Here is a 20,005-nt window from a genome sequence, read left to right as displayed (position 1 = left end):
TATAAGCCTTGCCATGGGTATCTGGTATTCTTTAAAGTTGGCCTTACTTGAGGGACAAGCAGATTTTTGTTTCAGTTCTATCTTTATCCGCCCTCATAGTTTTATCACTCATGTGTCTGGTGCATAGTGTTTTTTTGTTCTTGGTTTTGGTTTTTAATGGATAATGAATTCCTTAATGGAGGAGACCAATGTAACCAAAATGATCAACCTCCCACAGCTCAAATATTTCTATTTTTAACATTTTAGTTTCAACCTCCTCTTTTTGCTGTCATTTTTGTTAACACAAATAAAAGTGACAAGGAATGGAAGGACAAAAATTTATTTGAAACGATCGTAATTGAAAGAGACCTTTATTTTTGAGCTTTGATTCTTTTCCCTTTCCCATCCTTTCTCATCCTTTCCTGTAGATAGAGATGCTGATGAATACCAAAGTCATTGGAAGTTGGGCATGACCATGGGTGGAAAAGATGGAGCAGAGGTGCATGGGAGAGTAGTGGAAAAAACCAACACTGACCTTGGAGTCAAGAAACATGAATTCAAGGTCAGGTTCTTGCTAGATGACTTTCACTGCTCTGACCCTCAATTTATTCCTCTATCAAATAAGATGCTCTCAGAAGTCCCCTGGATCTTTAGCAGGAGAGATGAAACTGATTTTTTTAAAAATTCAGGACAAGTTGCCTTAGAATCATTGAGGGGAAGTAGCAGAGAACCTGCTACACCACTAGGGCCAGTGCTGGAGGGACTTCTGCAGTGAGGTGGGGGAGGGTGGAGAAATGGGGAAGATCTGTCTAGAGTGGAACTTATCTGGGGCGAAGCCTTCAGGGAGAGGAGGCAGTGATCTGGTATCTTCCTATGCAATGACTTCTTCTTACTGACTAGGTGCTAGTTAGTATTTCTTTACAGCCAAAGGGAAGAAAGTGATTTCAATACCCCCCATAAATTTCTCTGTCCAAGGTCACAGCGTTGGTCACCACATCCTAGTTATAGTTTTAACGATCTATGAATCTGTGAGAAGTAAGGAAATCGTTGTTTCCATTTTTAAATAAAAAAACCACAATTTGCCCTAGAGTCCTTCAGTTTTACTTTAAGGATTCTTAAACCGAAGGGAAAAGGGGTAGGATGGGAAATATTTTGCAATAAAAGGGAAATTATGGATGAACCTAGTGGGTTTCAGGTGCCAAGGGAAGGACCCTGGTTTTCTTCATGCCCAGGAGCAGAAATTTCTTATCACTTTTCCTCATCTTTAAAGCAAGAGGATGGAATTAGATGTTCTCTATGGGCTTCAATTACTCTCAAATGCTATGGTCCTAGGGCGGGTAAGTTTAGTCATTTCTGGTTTTCACTTTATCTCCCATGGGTGTGAAATTAGTAACACTGCCCGGAATGGAGCCTTCTGGTTAGAAAACACATCCATTGTGAGGAGCTGCCATTTTCTTTTTCTTTTTTCCAATTTTAAAAACATTTTTATTTAAAGTTTTGAGTTCCAAATTCTATCCCCCCCTCTTTCCTCTCCCTGCTCCCTGAGACAGTAAACAATTAGATATACATGTGAAATTATGTAAAACATTTCCATATTAATCGTTTTGTACAAGAAGACTCGAATAAAAGAAAAAACATGAAAGAAAGAAAGTGAAAAATAGCATGCTTCAGTTTGCATTCAATATCAGTTCTTTCTCTGGAGGAAGATAATATGCTTTGCCTTTAGTCTTTTGGAATTGTCTCAGATCATTGTATTGCTGAGACTAGCTAAGTCATTCATAGGGTTGTTGTGGTTTATATTTTGCTCTAGAAGAGGACCCTGACATCACGAAGGTGATGCCATGACTTGCAAGTGAATTGGATTTAAGTGAGGGGAGGCCTGGGCAATGTCACCAGCCCACCATTCTTCATCGAACAATATTGCTGTTACTGTGCACAACAGTCTCCTACTTCTGCTCACTTCACTATGCATCAGTTATGTAAGTCTTTCCAGGTTTTTCTGAAATCGTCCTGCTCGTCATTTCTTACAGCACAATAATATTGCATTACAATCATATACCACAGCCTCTTTAGCCATTCTGCAGTTGACAGGCATCCTTTTGATATCCAATTCTCAGCCACCACAAAAAGAGCTGCCATTTTCTTGAGCAGTCCAAGTCCTCGAGCTTACCTTGATGTTTCCAGCATAAGAACATGACCTCCTCAGGGGCAGAAGCACTGTTTTTCCCTTTCTTTGAATCCTTATTACTTAGCACCCTGTGTGGTTTGACTTGACTGGACAGCTGAGGTCTTTTCCCATGGGGTGAACCTCAAGAGAGGTAGAAAAGGAATGGAAAAGAAACCAAGGGGAGGAAGAGGTTTGAAGAGTTCTAGAGCAATTGCTAGTCTCAGAAAAGGTGAAGAGTCCCCCTAAGTACTGAGTGACCCCGGAGGGGGTGAAGGGCAGCCCCTTCCCTCCCTCCCCCCCAACCGAGGTTCTTCAAATCTTGCTTTAGGCTTTAGCCAAACTCCAGGTTTGGACCTACCCAGTCCTCAAGGCAGAGTCTTTCAACAATAGCCGGCCTCAGGTCCTAAGGCCAGAGGGAAGCACTCCAGACTCCCTGGGAGTTTTCTCATCCTCGGGAAAAAGCTGAACCCAGAGGACCCAGAGCATGAAGCTTGAGCACCAAATGTGCTTTAGCTAAAGGCTTCCAGGGAGTATGTAGCGATAACACAGTGGTGCTATAGAAATCACGGTCCAGCCATTTATAGCCTCTTTGGGAAGAAGAAACAACGTGGTGGCTCTGGGTTCAAGTCTTAAACACCAGGAAGCCGCCCAGCGCGCTCCCGCTGGGCTCCCTCCTTGCCAGGGAGCCCTTCGTGAGCTCGAACCACACCCTCTCCCCTTTCTGCAGCTCGGCCACTGCCAAGGTGGCCGCGGTGCTACCTCCAGCGGCCGTGGGATCCTCGGAGCCGCTAGAGACCGACGTCCTGAGTCGGCCCCCAAGCACTAGCTGACCCTCGCCTAGCCCTGGGCCGAACTCGGCGGTCACAGTAATCAGGTAGACTCCGCGCTCTGGGGCTCGGAAGAAGCCGTGCTCTGGGAAGTAGCCGCCCCCGACGTTCAGGTAAGTGGCATTGAACTTCACTGGCCGCCGAAGGCCGTGGGTCCCTTGGGGAAATCCAGCATAGAAGGCCACGGAGGGTTCTGGAAAGCAGATAGGAAGGACCCGTCACTCAAGCAAGCATGAGTGGATAGGAAGGACCTGAATTCGATATCTGACACTACTTGTGTGACTTTGGGTAAGTCACCTCACTTGCCTGAGCCTCAGTTTCCTCATCTGAAAAATAAGGAGTGGGTGGAGGAACGACATGGACCTCTATGGGTCTGTGAGCCTATGTCTTAGGTGAAGTTGGCATGTTTGTCAGCCCTTTCCTCATCACAGCCCCCTGAGACAGGATAGAGTTGCAAGGGTTAGTTCAATTTTGCAGATGAGGAAACTGAGGCTCTGAGAGGTGTCACACAGCTAATGAATACCAGTGCATGTCTCCTGGGTCTGAGTCTTGCATTTTCTCAAACCAACTCCACTGGCCCACCTCTACCCCACCCCCAAGACAAAGGGATTTTAATAGCTAATAATAATAAAATAACAGCACTGTTTATATAGCACTTTAAGGTTTGCAGAGTGTTTTAATAATAATAATTATAGCAAACATTTATGTAGTGCTTACTATGTACCAGATACAATGTTAAGTACATTACAATTATCTCTCTTGAAACTTCCTACAATCCTGGGAGGTGGCTGCTATTATTATCCTTATTTTACAGATGAGGAAACTGAGGTAGGCAGGTAAAGGGACTGGCCCAGAGACACACAGCTAGTGAGTGTCTGAGGCCAGCTTTGAATCCAGGTCTGCCTAACTCCAGGCCCAGCTCTTCATCACCGCCCCAGAATTATTTTGTCCTTTTCAATATGTGGGCTGCCTCAATTATCTAGAGTGAGATATCGGATCCCTATTCCTCTCTACTCCACTTCCTTGGCTTAAACAAGCATCTCTCTTTCTTCTCCTTCAAATTGGCAAATATTTAGGCAACAGGGTGATAGAAATTAAACAGTCATTTTCTCTCATAGGCATGCACCAAGCAGCACAGAGCTGGGGTAGGAGTGACTGTATTTGTTCTGTCCAGGTGAGTGGCAATTATTATTATTATGATTATTTTCTGTGCTTTGATCTATTTCCTTTCCATTATCAAAAATAATTTAGACTTTTTCATTCAGAGCAAACAAAAATCAATCAGTGAGACCTTATTTAGCACCTACTATACCCCCCAGTTAGAGGCATACAGAGGCAACTGGATAGCAGTGGACAGAGCTCTGGGCCTCTTTGAGTCAGGAAGACATGGGTTCAAATCCAACCTCAAATACTTACTAGCTGTGTGACCCAGAGCAAGTCACGCTACCCTGTCTGCCTCAGTTTCCTGATCTGTAAAATAAGCTGGAGAAAGAAATGGCAAACTCCTCCAGTATCTTTGCCAAGAAAAATGGGGTCATGAAGAGTCAGCCATGACTGAAATGACTGAAATGACTGGGTGCCCTGAGGCGTACAGAAGATTAATCACAAATTTAGAATTGGAAGGAGCCTCAGAAGTCATCAGATCCAATCTCCTCATTTTACAAACACAGGAAGAAGGGATTTGCCAACAAGGCCCTAAAGATAGCCAAGAGCAGAGCTGAGATTTGAATGCAGCTCCTCCACTCCAAAACAGACGTTCTCCTGCACCACCTTATTTTAATATGGTGATCACCTATGATCCTAGTTGTTCTGAGATCTTGCTGTAGCATCATGAAATTACAACCTAAAATTATTGATCTTGCTCCTAATCTAGGGTAGTTACCAGAGGGGGAGAGGGCGTGTGTAAGCCAGTCAAATTTCTTACCTGCCTATAGTTTCCGGGATCATTCCTTCACACTGAAGAAGTCATCTGGGTTCTTTGAAGTTCTCTAGCTGGCTGACCTGGTGGGGTCCCTGGCCCCTCCCCCCTCATCTCTATTAAACTTTAACAAATCTGTTCTATTCGCTTCCAAGTCCCCCACTGATCTCCTTTCTTATCTATTTTTACAGTTTCGTTGCAGAAGGAAACAAAGCACCTCTGAGATTACCTACAGTGACAACTCGCACCTCTGTAGGTTTTTAAAGTTTTCCGAGTGCTTTTCCCCGACAGCGCTGGGATGTAGGTGTTAGCTGTATCAGTATTCCCATTTCACAGATGGGGAAACTAAGTCTCAGAGAGGTTGAAGAATTTGTAGCCCAACAGAAGTTATACTTTGGTTCTGGTCTGAGTTAATACTTTCCTTTTTATATTCTTCGTTGGTGTTCTGATGTCCCCCTTCCCCCTCCTCCATTCCAATGCACTGGAAAGAGCTGTGGGTCTAAGGCCAAAGGACTTGGCTTCACATTCCCTCTCTGCCGCTTCTTAGATGTGTGACCTTGGGTAAGTCACTGGAGCCTTGGTTTCCTCATCTGTAAAATAAGGATTTTGGGCTACATCATCTCCCAGGTCTGGTCTCTAAATCTGTGCTTTCACAAGAAGCATAGATCTGTACAAAGTAGAAATGGTTGGGCAGGTGATACCTGCTATCTTTTGCTCCCCAGAGTGCTCTAATGGATAAAAAATGCGTCTAAGGCATATAACTTGAAAGGCGGCTAGGTGCATTGTGGATGGTCACTGCACCTGGACACAGGAGGACCTGAGTTTATCTCCCACCTCAGACACTCACCAGCTGTGTGACCGTGGGAAAATTATTTTGTCTCTCTCAACTCAGGTTCCTTCTCTGTAAAATGGGGCCAATCATAGCACCTCCTTCACAAGATTATTGCAAGGCTCCAGTGAAATAGCATGTCAATGCTATAGAAATGCCAGCAATTATTCATTTGGCCACCTCTCTCCTGGTCTCTATCAGTATCACACAAATGTTGAGCTGGAAGTGAATTTCTAGATCATGTACTCCAGTCCCTTCCTTTTATAGATAAGGAAACTGTGTGTGTGTGTGTGTGTGTGTGTGTGTGTGTGTGTGTGTGTGTGTTCAGTTGTGTCCAGCTCTTTGTAGCCTGATTTGAAGTTTTCTTGGCAAAGATACTGGAGTGATTTGCCATTTCCTTCTCCAGCTCATTTTGCAGATGAGGAAACTGAGGCAAACAGGGTTAAATGACTTGCTCAGGCTCATACAGCTAATAAGTGTCTGAGGCCGGATTTGAACTCAGGAAGATGAGTCTTCCTGACTCTAGGCCCAGTGCTCTGTGCGCTATGGCGCCACCTAGCTGCCACTGGGGTTTAGATAACATTCCCATAGTCATACAGTAGGTGTTAGTTAGATCTGGGACTTACCTCTGGGCTTCCTGACATTAAGTCCTTTCCACCAAACCCTCCTGCCTCATGTTATCCTAGTAATGACCCTGTGCAGTAAGCAGGCAGACAGTATCATCACCTGCACCTTGCAGGAAAGGAAGCTGTGGCCCAGAAAGGGAAGCACAGGTGGGTTAATGGCAGAACTGGAAGCAGATCCCAGGTCTCTGGATTCCCAGTTCAGCTTTGTCACAATGTAATTGCACAAAGATATAGAATTACTTACATGTCATCTACCCAACCAGAAAGAGAACTCCTTGAAGGCAAGGTCTGGGTCAGGGGTGGGAAACCTGCCAGCTGAAGGCCACATGTGACCCTGATGCTGCAAGCCCCCCCCCCCAGGTCTTTGTCTTATTTTGTATCCACAGTGCTTAACACAGTGCCTGGCACACAGTAAGTGCTTAATAAATGTTTATTCCTGTAATAAATGCCCACTGACTTGTAGGAAGGAAGACTTAGGCTGTAAGCATGGCACAGGGAAAAGAATCCTAGATCTTGCATCAGAAAAATTGGTTCCAAATCCCAGCTCAGCTGCTTGACCTTGGGTAAATCACTTAACCTCTCTGAGGCACCATGATTTCATCCATAAAATAAAGATTGGCCTGGGTCATCTGGAGAGTCAAAATCCTGCTTAAAATCTTAGGAAGATGACTTCCTTTCATATTCCTTTGAAAACAAAACCATGGTCACTTCTCACTAACCCAGAATGGCTTTCCCTCATTCATTCAAGGCTTTCTGAGCCTGAGTGCTCATTGAAGGTTGTCAGTAGTAATAGCCATTATTCATACAGCTAAGATTTGCAAAGCACTTTACAAATATTATCTCATTTGATTTTCACAACAACCTGGGGAGACAAGTGCTCTTATTATCATCCCCATCTTACAGATAAGGTAACTAAGGCAGACATTTGAAATATCCTGCCCAGTGTTGCATAAAGTAAGCTGTAGTTGAACTTGGGTCTTCGATGACTCCTGGTCCTGCGCTCTGTGCACTATGGCGCCACCTAGCCACCTCTCTAAGCAGAGAACCATGGGCCATTTATCAGGCTAATGGTAGAGGTGGTCCTTGTTTGGGTTCGATAGACGGCTTTCATATTCCTTTTCTGCTCTAAGATACTGTGAGTCTTGAACAGGAGTACCCAGAAATCTGGATGGTAGCTTTGGCCACGATGTCATTCTACTTGCTGCCAGGGGGCGGGGGTATAACATAACAGTTTTGGACACGTGGGTTTGATGCCGTCCCTCCTGAATTGCTGCAACCCTGCCTAGGCCTGTGTAGAAAGGAAAATCTCCAGCTCTGCTGGCTCCAGCCTTCTCTGGAGAAGAGGGGACAACAGCAGGGCTCCTGCCTCCTCCATTGTAAAGAAGGAGGCCCACCCCTGTTTTCCAGCTGCAAAGGAATTGGCCGGGGACCAGGAGGGGCTCCAGCCAGCAATCGTTCATTGCTGCCAGCCCAGGGCTGCGCGCTGGGCTTGCGTAGATACATATATGTTGTATGACTTTGCTATTATCCTATTGTAATGTATAAAACGGGGATTAATAATAGTCTTGCGAACCTTAAAGTGCCCTGTAAAAACAAGTTATCGTTGTTGTTGTTACTGTTTTACTAAGGAAAAGGAGAGTTCTTAAGCAATACCAGCCTCTGACCACCAAAGCCTGAGCAGTGGTGGGGAAGTCTAGCCTACTCTGATTCAGGAGAACAAGAGGCCTAGGCTGGCTTTGGAGCTTGCCATGACTTGTTCTGACCACAGGAGCCTCCTAGGAAGGGAGTTGCCTGCTAGCCCTTGCGTGGTCATTTCCCTTCCCTGGGCTGTCAGGGCCTTAGGGAAATACCACAGCAGACTCCCCAGAGTAGCTGTTTTAGGCTTTTCTTCTCTCTTCCAGCCTTGCAAACCATCCATTGACCCCTTCCTCTTGGAAAAGGACTTTGCCTCCTCCTTTATCGAAGAAATAGTGGCCATCCAACAGAAGCTTTTTTTCCCTGTTGTACTTCTCAAAAATCCCTTGACCTCCTCCCCATTCTCTGCTCTTTTTCTCTAGTCTCTGATGAAGGGGTGGACCTTCTCAGCATGTCACTAAGGCCAACCAGGCAGTGACTAGACATCAAGGTAGCACGGTGGGTACAGCACTGAACCCACTGGCCTCAACAAGACCTGAGTTCAAATCTGACCTTAGCAGCTATGTGACTCTGGAGGAGTCACGTCTGTCTGCCTCAATTTCCTCCACTATAAAATGGGGTGAATAATAGAACTCCCTTCCCAGGGTTGTTGTGAGAATCACATGATACAGTGTTTATAAAGTGCTCTTCAGACTTTAAAAGGCTATGTAATAATTTTAGCTATTATTATTATTAACCAGTCTACAGAGGGAAGATCAGTTTGCCTAGGTGTTCTCTCATCCCATAGCTTATGACACGACTCTCTCCTGACTTGTCCTCGATGTGTCTGGCAGGTCCTTTTCAGGCTCCTTGTTGGATTGTTATTCACGTCCTTGTGTGTGTGTGTGTGTGTGTGTGGTGTGTCAGTCAGCAAGCATTTTTTTTTAGGCAACTGGGATTAAGTGACTTGCCCAGGGTCACACAGCTAGTAAGTGTCAAGTGGTTGGTCTGAGGCCGCATTTGAACTCAGGTCCTCCTGACTTCAGGGCCGGTGCTCTGTCCACTGCGCCTCCTAGCTGCCCCTCAGCAAGCATTTATTAAGCACTTACTATGTGCTAGGCCCTGTGCTAAGGGCAGGGGATGCAAAGAAATCCCTGCCCTCAAGGGGCTTACAGTCAGATGGGCGAGAAAGCAAGCCAACAACCGTGTAGACAAGATCCATCTCAGAGGAAAGGCATTGACCCTAAGAGGCATCAGAAAAGACTTGAGGAAGGTGGGATTTTTAGAAGAAATGTGAAGGAAGCCAGGAGATGACCATGATGAGGGAGCAGCCAGAGAAAAGGTAGGGTCTAGGAACAGCCAGGAGGCCAGCATCACTGGATCATAGAGCATGTGGAAGGGAGTCAGGTGTAAGAAGACTGAAAAGGCGGGAGGGGCCCTGGTTATGAAGGACACTGGAAGCCAAACAGAACATTTTATATTTAATCCTGGAGGGGTTAGGGAGTCACTAGGGATTATTGAATGGGGAGGGGATGTAATATGATCAGCACTATGTTTGAGGAGGATCACTTTGACAGATGGGGAGAGACAGGCCAGGCAGACCCACCAGCAACTATTACAATAATCTAGGCATGAGGTGATGAGGGCCTGCACCAGGGTGGTGGCAGTGCCAGAGGAGAGAAGGGGGTATATTAGAGAGATGTTACAAAGGTAAGCTTGAAAGACTTTGGTAACAGATGGGATATGAGGGATGAAAGAGAGTGGGAAGCTAAGGTTAGTAATATTAATAGCTGACATTTATATAGTGCCTACAATGTGTCAGGTACCATGCTAAATGCTTTTTACAAATATTACCTCATTTGAGCCTTACAACAATCCTGTGAGGTAGATGCTATTATGACACCCATTTTAGAGATGAGGAAACTGAGGCAAACAGGATTAAGTAACCTGTCCAGGGTTACATAGCTAGAAAGTATCTGAGCCAGATTCAAACTCAAGTTTTCTTGACTCCAAGCCCAATACTCTGTGCCCTGTACCATCTAGCTGCTTCATAAAAGCATCTTCATTGAGGATGACAACATCCTGGGTGATTAAGATGATGATGGCCCCCTAACAATAATAGGGAAATTAGGAAGAAGAGAAGTTGTGAGGGGAAAGATGATGTTCAGTGTAGGGTGTGTGGAGGTTAAGATGTATATGAGACGCCTAGTTTCAGATATCTAAAAAGCAGTTGGAGATGAGAAACTAAGTTTGGGAGAAAGGTTAGAGTTGGACAAGCCAATTTGAGAGTCCTCTGCATAGAGATGTTAGAGAGCTGAAACCACAGGAGCTGATGAGATCACCAAGTGAAATAATAAAGAGAGAGAAGAGAAGAGGGCCCAAGACAAAGCCATGGGGACCCCCACTGTTGGTGGGTGTGGCCTGAACAAAGACCCAGCAGAGTGGACAGAAACATCAGTCAGGAGAGCCAGGAGATAGCAATGCCATGGAAACCAGGCAGAAGGAAGTTCGAGGACAAAGAGTGATCCACAGTGCCAAAGAGTGATGACTGAAGAAAGACTGTTGGATTTGGCCATTCAAAGATCATCAGTGACTCTGGAGAGAGAAGTTTTAGTCAAATGATACGGCTGGAAGCCAAAAGACAGCGTTAAGAAAAAAGTGAGAGGGGGCAGCTAGATGGCACAGTGCATAGAGCTCTGGCCTTGGAGTCAGGAGAACCTGAGTTCAAATCCATTCTCAGACACATGACACTTACTAGCTGGGCAAGTCACTTAACCCCAATTGCCTCACCAAAAAGCAAAAAAAAAAAAAAGTGAGAGGAGAGGAAGTGGAAGCACCTTTTGTAGACGGCCTTCTCAAGGAGTTTAGCCACAAAAGGGAGAAGAAATAGAGGGTGATATCTATCAGGAATAGATGGATCCAGAGTGCGTGCACATTCATGCATGTGCATGCATGTGCGTGTCTGCACATGTCTTGCACTCATGCATACAAATGAGCAGCCCAAGGCTCTAGGCTTTTCTCTAATTTCTGTCAATGACCTTTCTCATCCTTTGCCATGGGTTCAACTATTATCCCATCGTAGATAGATCCCAGATCAATGTATCCAGCCCAGTCTCTGTCCTGAGTTCCAGCCCCACATTCCTGATGGCTTTTGGACATTTCAAAGCCAGTGTCCCATAGCCACCTCACAGTCATCTTCTCCAAAACAGAACCTGTGAGGACCTTGCACCCTCCCTTCTCCACCCCTCAACCATCCTTTTTTCTTGATTTTCCTATTTCTGTCAAAGTCTTGGCCATTCCTTCCAGTCAGGTTCTCAACCTCAGTCATTCTTCCCTTCTTTCCTTTCCCTCAGCCTCCATTTCCAACTGGTGACCAAGTTTGTTATTTCTGCCTCTACAATGTCTATTTGGCTCCCCTCCACTCCAACAGCTAGTGCCCTTATCCAGTCACAACAGTCTCCTAATTGGTTTCCCTTCCTTTAATCCCTCTCTGCTCTTCAATCCATCCTATACACAGTGGCCATATTGGTATTTCTCAGACATAGATCTGACCACCCCTCTCAACTCCGTTCCCCACCCCCCAAATAAAGCACCGAAGATTGCCTTTTGCCTCGAAGATAAAACAAAAATTCCTCGGTTTGGTATTTAAGGCCCTTTAGCTCTGTCTCCGGCTAACCTTTCCAGGATGATTATACCATTCTCATTGACTCTTCGTGTTAGCCAGACTGGCCTACAGTTGTTTTCAGAATATGATAGACATTCATTCCGTCTCTTTGTGTATTTGTTCAGGTTGTCATTCACTAGGCCTCAAAGGCATTCCTGCTTCACTGCTGTCTCTTAAAACCCCCAGCTTCCATCAAGGCTGAGCCCAAGTGCCATCCCCTAGATGAGGCCTATCCCTAAGCCCCTCAGGGTGTCATGTATAGACTGTGAATTAGCTTTTCTGTGTGTGGGTCCTTCCTCTTCCCATTTAGGAGGTTAGCTCCTTGAATGCTGCTGGGGAGGTTTCAGTTGTATATTTGTATCCCAAGTACCTGCCACACAGTAGGCATTGAATAAAGGCTTATTGAATAAATGAATGAATGAATGATGCTTATATGGGACAACTCTGAGGTCTGAAACCTGGATGACTGAAAGATGGTGATGTCCTTGGCAGAAACAGGGAAGTTATAAAGAGAGATAGATTTAGGGGGAAAGATGATTTCCATTTCAGACATACTGTATTTGAGATGCCTGGCAGATGGTAATATAGGCCTGGAACTCGGGAGTGACTAGACCTGGATAAATCTATCTGGGAGTTACCTACATCAAATGATAATTGAACCCATGGGGAATTGGATAGAAAAGGGGCCTGGCACAGAGAGACGGATGGCACTTATGTATGAAGGACAGCACACAGATGACGGATGAACGAGGAATGGAGACTCAAGAGGAAATCTGACAGGTAAAGGGAAGCTCAGTGGTGTAGCCAGCCTGGAGTCAGGAAGACCTGAGTTCAAATCCAGCCTCAGGTGCTTCCTAGCTGTGTGACCCTGGGCAAATCACTTAATCCTGGTTTGCCTTAGTTTCCTCATCTGTAAAATGGGAGAATAATAATAATAATAATAATAATAATAATAATAATAATAATTATCCCTTTCTCCTATAGTTGTTGTGAAGATCAGATGAGTGCCTAGCACATAGTAAGTGCTATATAAAGTTAGCTATTATTAGTAGTAATATTAAGGGAAAAATCAGGGGGGAGGTGTCATAAAATCCAGTGAGAACAGAATCTTTAGGAGGGAAACATCCGTTTCAGCCCAGTAACTGGGCCATGGCTTTCTTCGGTTTTAGCCATTTCTGGTGAGTGATATCTGCTTAGCTCCTAGTCAAAGGAAGAAGCTTAGCTGATTTTCCAAGCATATTCACCTGCCCAAAGTTATCCAAATGTCTGACAGAAGTGGTATTTACTCTAGGGAAGTGTATCACTTCATTGAATAATGTGAGGCAAAACCCTCTTTACCGTGAGTGTATTTTGAAGTGTGTTTTGCAGTGTTGGGCAGTAAAAAGACTGTGGTTAAAAGCAAACCTGTCAGACATCCTTTGGAACTGAGAAATGCTAATGAGTTTAACCCCCTTCTCCTGCCTCAAGTGGGCACTTGTCCTCTTGAAGTGATGTATGCTTGGTGTTAACCACTGAACTTGAGGTATTTCTGTTATGCTAGGCCACTGCATTAAAGGAAATGGCAAGTCATCTCCATTTGTAGCTGATCAGTAATTCTTTAGTGTTGACCGATTTGGGGAATAGCTTGGTTCATAAGCTGTTCACCTGAAGGACTCAGGTAGGGGTGTGGTGTTACTGCTACTGAATACAATTACATTCACATTTTTCATTTAGTATTTAAATCAGGTGGCTCTGTTTGAATGTTTGGTCAAATAAACTGAAGTTAGAAAGATGTTCAATTAAGTATAATAGACTATGGAAAAGTGTGCAGGCCTGACCATGTCGCTCTCCTACTCAAGAAAAACCAGTGACTCCCTATTACCTCCAGGACCAGAGAAAGATCTTCACAACCCAGCCCCTTCCTAGCTTTCCGGTCTTCTTGTACCTCTTTCTACTTCCTCTACACTGTCCTCCTTCCTTGTGCATAACACTCCATCTCTCATTTCTATGACTTTGCAGGAGGTATCCCCATGCCTAGAAGCTCTCCCTCCTTACTTCTGTCTCCTGCCTTCTCTGGCTTTCTTTAAGACTCATCTCACAGCCCACCTTCTGCAGGTGGCCTTTCCCAATGCCCCCTCCCCAACCCCAGTCAATGCCTTCCCTCTGTGGTTACTGTAGGTATCTTGTATGTATGTGTATGCATGTGTATATGTGTATGTGTGTGTGTGTGTGTGTGTGTGTGTGTGTGTATACATACATGCATGCACAAACACACACATATACAAAGCTGTCTTCCACATTAGAATGGGAGCTCTTGAGGGCACGGTTAGTGTTTTTGCCTTTTTTTGTATCCCTAGTGTTTAGCACAGTGCCTGGCACGTAGTAGGTGCTAAATAAATGCTTGTGGATTGATTACAGCTACAATTAAAAATGACATAATTTCAGTCATGCCTGATTCTTCCTGACCCTATTTGGGATTTTCTTGGCAAAGATCCTAGAGTGATTTCCCATTTCCTTCTCCAGCTCATTTTCACAAATGAGAAAACTGAGGCAAACAGGGTGAAGTGACTTGCTCAGGGTCACATAGCTAGTATGTATCTGAGGCCGGATTTGAACACACAAAGATGAGTCTTCCTGACTCCAGGCCCAGCACTCTGCGTAGGATGGTGTTCCTAGCTGCCCCCAGAATGACATAATTACTGTACCTAATTATATATTTGGTGTATGCATTGTGGCATGCTCACTCTAATCTTAAAATTGAGCTGCTATTTTAGACTCATGCATTTTATGGGAGCTGTGTTTGAATCATTGTCGGGAAAATATGAATGCATGTATGTAATAGAAATGAGATGATATATTTAAAATTCTCTGAAAATCTTAAAGTGTTATATAAATGTTAGCTGTTGTTTTTATTATTACAATTGGGATCCCAAGATGTTGATTTACAGGTAGAAGGGACATTGGTTGTCACCTAATACAACTCAATTCACTATTTACTGTGAATTGAGTTCACACAGTAAACAGAAAGCCGAGATTAGAATTCAGGTCCAAATCCACTGCTCTTCATAAAGTATTTCATTCAAAATGAATTTTTTTGGAAACTTCAATTAACCAAAACCTCCTCACTTAAATTTTCCAGTTAGGAAAGCAGCTTTTCTTAGGTAAATTACCCTAGGCCTCAGTTTCCTCATCTGTCAAATGAGGGGCCTGGACTTAACTCTACAGCTATGAACATATAAACAGTTTCAAATGCTGCAGAGCGGTCAAGAAGGATAAAAATGGAGAAAAGACCATTGGATTTAGCAATTGAGACATCACTGGTGACCTGGGAGGAGACAGTTTCAGTTTAGTCTGAGGGGTTGGAAGCTAGATTCTAAGGGGCTAAAAGGTAGTGGGAGGTGAAAATGTGGAAGCAGCTGGTGCAATACCATTGGTAAGTTAGTTAATGACTTTCTGAGGCTCAGTCACCAATCTTCAAAATCGAGTTTGTGTTATAGTAGAAATAATACTAGATTTGGATTCAATCAATAAATGTTTACAAAATGCCTACTGTGTGCCAGAAGACCTGGGTTCAAATTCTGGCTATGTATGTGAGAGTACTCTGGAATGTGTGAACACTATGTAAATGAGGGTGATGAGATGGATTAAAAAGCATTATTGTAACTGTCATCATCATCATCATCATCATCATCATCATCATCATCATTTATTTATTTATTTATTTTAACCAGATCTGCAATTTAATTCATCCAGGGAATTCTTCTCTCCAGTGATGCAGGTTAGCTAATGTTCTACAATTTATAGTTGTAGAGTGTTGTCTAGGAGACTGAGAAATTAAACCATTTGCCTGAGGGTCTCATGGACCAGTAAGTGTCAGAAATGGGACTTGAACCCAGGTCTTCCTAGTTTTGAGGCTAGGTTTCTATAAGGTCCTGTGGTATGGAAAAAAGGGTGGGGCTGGATTTGGAGGTCTGGCATTTGGGTTCAAATCCCAGCTTTTTCTCCACCCTGACCACTGCCCTCCCTGGCTTCTTTTAATTCACAACTAAACTCCCACCTTTTTCAGGGAGCTTTCCCCAACCCCTCTTAATTGCAGTGCCTTCGGACAGTTGGGTGGTGCCATAGTGCCTACAGCACTGGGCCTGGAGTCAGGAAAAACTGAGTTCAAATCTGGCCTCAGACACTTATTAGCTGTGCCACCCTGGGCAAGTCACTTCACCCTGCTTGCCTCAGTTTCCTCATCTGTAAAATGAGCTGGAGAAGGAAATGGCAAACCACTTCAGTACTGTTGTGGAGAAAACCCCCAATGGGGGTGCAAAGAGCCGGACGTGACTGAAAACGACTGAATAACAAATCCCTCCACTGATTATTGCCTGTGAATCCTGTATATAGCTTGCTTTGTATATATTTATTTGCACATTATCTCCCTTACTTATCGCCCTTGAGGGCAAGGACTGTCTTTTGTCTCTTTTTGTATCCCCAGAGCTTGGCACATAGTAGGTGCTTAATAAATATTGATTGATGGATGGATTTGCTACCTGTGACTTTAGGCAGGTTCCTTAACTTTTCTGGCCCTCATTCCCTCATCCGTAAAGTGAGGAGAGTATACTGTTTGACCTCTAAGGGTCCTTCTAGCTTTAAATCTATCATTCTTATTTTGTGGAGATTTTCCCCCTCCCACAATGGCCCTTGCTTAGAAAACCCTTAAATCCTTACCTTCCCCAAGGAACTTGGGGGCCTGGTCAATCCTCCCACTCCCAGGGAATGGCGGCTCTCCCCATTTCTCTACTTGTTTCTTGTCCCTCTTTCGGTGAGACTCCTCTTCTCTGTGTTGCTTCTTTTCCTTTTTTCTGAGGACAGACTGAACCTTCCCCAGGTCCAGGCTGACGTTGGTGGCCACCAGCTCTCTGTAGTTGCCAAACAGGCTCTGGAACAGCTGGAGATGTTGGCCCACGTCCTGCTTCATGGCCTTGACATCACTCTGGAGGCTCTCCACAGATAGGTTGAGGGGCAGTATGCCATCAGGATGGCAGCACCCTTGGCTATGCCTTATCTGGGACTCATATTTCTCCATCTGAATGCTCAGGTGTGTGATCTCACTCTTCAGGTTGGCCAGGTCATTTTCTTGGAGGCCACCTCCATCTGAGGCTTCATGGTTGGGTTCCAGGTGTTCTACCCTGCTCAGAGCTCCTGCCTTGGCCTGCCCGGAGTCCAGTGGCCCACCTTCGTCAACACTCTCTAGCAAATCTACCCTCTCTCTGAGTGCCATCAGGTCCACAGTATGCTCTTTCAGTCTGTTTGATGTATAATCCAGGGCATCTTCAATCTGAAGGTAGCTCAAAGGCAACCTGGCATTCTCCTCTTCAGTTATCTCCTCCAACATTTCTTCTCCAAATAGGGTGGTCAGCACAGTCTGGTGCTTCAAGGCATCTTCCAAGAGGGAGTTGAAGGAATTGTTAAGGTGGCGGATTTCCCTGAAGACATGCCTGTCCACTCTCTTTAGTCCATCCACCTCCCCCACCAGCGCTTGCACCTGGCCCTTGAGTGAGGCTAGGCTCACCTTGGCCCGGGTGATCTCCTCCTTCTGAGCATCCACAGACAAGGCGAGGTCCTCCACGGCATTGCGCAGGGCCTTGATCGAAGAGCTCTCTAGCATCTTCTGGTCCTCCAGCGTCAAGTGGGTTTCTTCCAGAAAACGAGTGGCATTTCTCTGGTCCTCCCGGAGGAGGCTCAGGTCAAAGTAGAGCTTTTGACAATTGCAGTCCTTCACGTATTTCATCAGGTCTGAGTGGCTCCCCTGCAGGTGATGCAGGGTATAGTTCAGATCTAGGATCTGCCTCTCAAAGTCTTCTTTGGTCTCCTCCATGATGAGGGACTTCTCCATCAAGATGACCCTGAGTTCCTCGATCATGGCCTTGTTGTTTTGCATAGTGTTTACCTGCCTTTCTAGCCTGGTGCCAAGCTCAAAGTTCTCATCAGAATCCATGAAGAGTTCTTTGATTTCTTCCTCATGCTTGGCAAGGGTCTCGTTGAATTGCCTGAGGGCACTCAGGACTTCATCTTCTCTCTTACCAGAGGCAAAGGACAGCTCAGAAAGATTGCTCTGCAGCTGTCCCAGCTTGACCTGTAGGTCCTCCTGTTCTTCCTTGTAGTCTACCGTGCTGGCATTGGCCAGTAGCAGGTGGATTTCCTGGGTCTTCTGGATCTTCTTCACCTTCAAATCTGTGTCTGCCTTGATCACAGACAAGTTGTGGTTCAAGGCAAGCTGCTGGTCATGCAGCTGACTGTCAATGTCTTGCCGAAGCTGGTTGACTTTTAGAATGTTTTCTTGGACTTTGGATTCGAACTTGGTGCCCAGGTCCTGGAAATCTGCTTTGGCCACAGCGATCTCTTGGAATCTCTCAATATTCTGGCGATTGGCCTCCACGTCACGCGATAGGTTCCTCAGCATATGAGAGAGGTTGTGGAGGCTTTCATTGAAGCTTCTCCAGATGGGGCTGAAGTGATTTTTCAGGAAGGTCTCCACATGGGGCAGGAGGACCTGCTGAAGGGATTGTTCCACAGACCCTGTAAGCAACAGATAGAGACTTTCACATTGGGCCAGGGTGGATGACTTCCCCTTCCCTGAGATCCAAAGACTGGCCTTGATGGTATAATCAGGTTCAAGGTGGTGTTGGGACCTGAAGAGAGAAGACATTTTCCTCTCCCCTCCCATCCCAACTCACCAGCTGAAGTGTGGGTCACTTAGGACTGAGAGTTGTATGGATGTCAATGATCATCTCCCATGTCCTTGCCGTAAGATGCAAGGCATCCAGAAAATGAAAAGGGAGAAGCCCTTTGCATTCTGCCCTGGTCAGGTAGGATTCAGTCTTTAGTGCCACATTTTTGGAAAGTCATTTACAAGCCAGACAGATTCAAAAGGAGGGTAATCAGAGTGGTAAGGGGTCAAGAGACCATGCTGTATCAAAGCTGGTAGAAGGAACAAGGGATATTTAGGCTGGAGAAGTGAAGACTCAGAGGGCACGTGAGAGCTGCCTTTGGGTGTTTGAAGGACTGTCATGAGAAAGAGGGATCCAGAGAACAGAACTGAGAGCAAGAACTAAATAGAAAATTTAGTTTTGAACAAGGACAAACTCTCTAACAATTACATCTGTCCACAGGGGGAATGGGCTGCCTCAGGAGTTGGAGGGTTCCTCTTCACTAATGGTTTATATGATGACCTGGGAAGATGTGGTAAAGTGGGTTGGAGGTCAGATATGGGTCATACAATAGGGTCCCTGGGTCCCTTCCATTCTACAACTCGGTGATTCTATAACCTTTCCCAAGACTTCTTACCCAAATACTTTCTCAGAGATGATCAAGCACTCATTTCTCTTCATGTCAAGGTATTTGAGTATCTCCCTTATTGATAAATCAATAAACATTTATTAAGTGCCTGCTATATGACACTATGCTAAGTGGTAGACACTATTCTAAACTTAGGCCAGTTACGATACTTGACCCCAAATTAAAACTTGCTTACCAAGTCCAGTTAGATTTGCCTTTATTTCTTTGGTTGTATGGTTACTTTCCAGGGAATTTTGCAGATCCAGAAGGTCGCTGGTTGCCTGATGGATATCATTCTGAAGGTCTTCCAAGAGGCTCTCCTGTTGTTCAGTTGTTCTCCGTAATTCCATGGGTTCTCTGGAAAGAGGGGCTGATTACAAGATAGAGATTAATTATAATGCAGCCCATATATTGTAGCTTCGTGTGGGAGAACTTTGTCCCTCACTCTTACCCAGAGCTTATTTTATGAGGAATCATTGGAATGGAAGGCTCTGACATTCCAGAGACTGTGAGCTGCTCTATACTAATCCAAGGTCATTGGCTAGCATTTAAACTCAGCTCTGAGGGGTACCAAGAAATACCTTCTTGGCCCCTACCAGGCTTTGGCCACTTTTCAAAATGGAACCAAATTCTTCCATTCTATAAGAATGTGCCTGGGGTAGTGGGCAAAGGACACATCTGGTTGTCTTGTATTTGACAAGAAATGGGGACCACAAGGAGAAGCAGAAAGGATTGTTTCTGAAATATGCCTCTGCTTTCAGTGATTGGAAGTAGCCAATAGGCAGCTGAGAGACATGATTATTAATAACCAATGATTTGGGGAGATCCAGAATTCCCCCCTTTTTCAAAGACCTCATTGCAAAAGTTCAGTCTCTGGAGGACATTGCTGATAATGAAATTGGATTAACTTCCTTAATAAACTTGTTCAGAGCCCACCCAGATGGGGAAGCTGCTGTGCTCCACTCAGGTTTGGGTGGGGAGAAATTCTTTAAATACTGTATTTCACTGCACAATCATCACACCCTGATTTTTAGTCCAAAAATTGGTTTCATTGCATAATTGTCACATGGTGTAAT

General features: G+C 44.9%; 1 protein-coding gene across 2 annotated transcripts in view; it reads right to left on the bottom strand.

Annotated features, from left to right (window-relative positions):
* Positions 1-303: 303 nt before the first annotated feature.
* Positions 304-20,005, bottom strand: part of MMRN2 (multimerin 2) — a 48,669-nt gene continuing 28,967 nt past the window's right edge. The window contains exons 5-7 of one of the 2 annotated variants that reach the window (XM_020994651.2): positions 19,126-19,299; positions 16,320-18,170; positions 304-3,166 (exon numbers count right to left, since the gene is read on the bottom strand). In XM_020994651.2, coding sequence (XP_020850310.1) covers positions 2,769-3,166; positions 16,320-18,170; positions 19,126-19,299 — 2,423 coding nt within the window. In that variant the 3' untranslated portion in view covers positions 304-2,768. Of the gene's footprint in view, positions 3,167-3,671; positions 5,482-16,319; positions 18,171-19,125; positions 19,300-20,005 lie in introns of those variants that run through there. The other variant, XM_078150772.1, reaches the window with a different exon arrangement.

Source organism: Phascolarctos cinereus, unplaced genomic scaffold, assembly GCF_003287225.1.
Source record: "Phascolarctos cinereus isolate Bilbo 61053 unplaced genomic scaffold, phaCin_HiC Scaffold_3;HRSCAF=262, whole genome shotgun sequence".
Lineage (NCBI taxonomy): Eukaryota > Metazoa > Chordata > Mammalia > Diprotodontia > Phascolarctidae > Phascolarctos > Phascolarctos cinereus.
The sequence above is the reverse complement of the archived record's forward strand: the minus strand, read 5'-3'. Positions and strand labels throughout refer to the sequence as shown.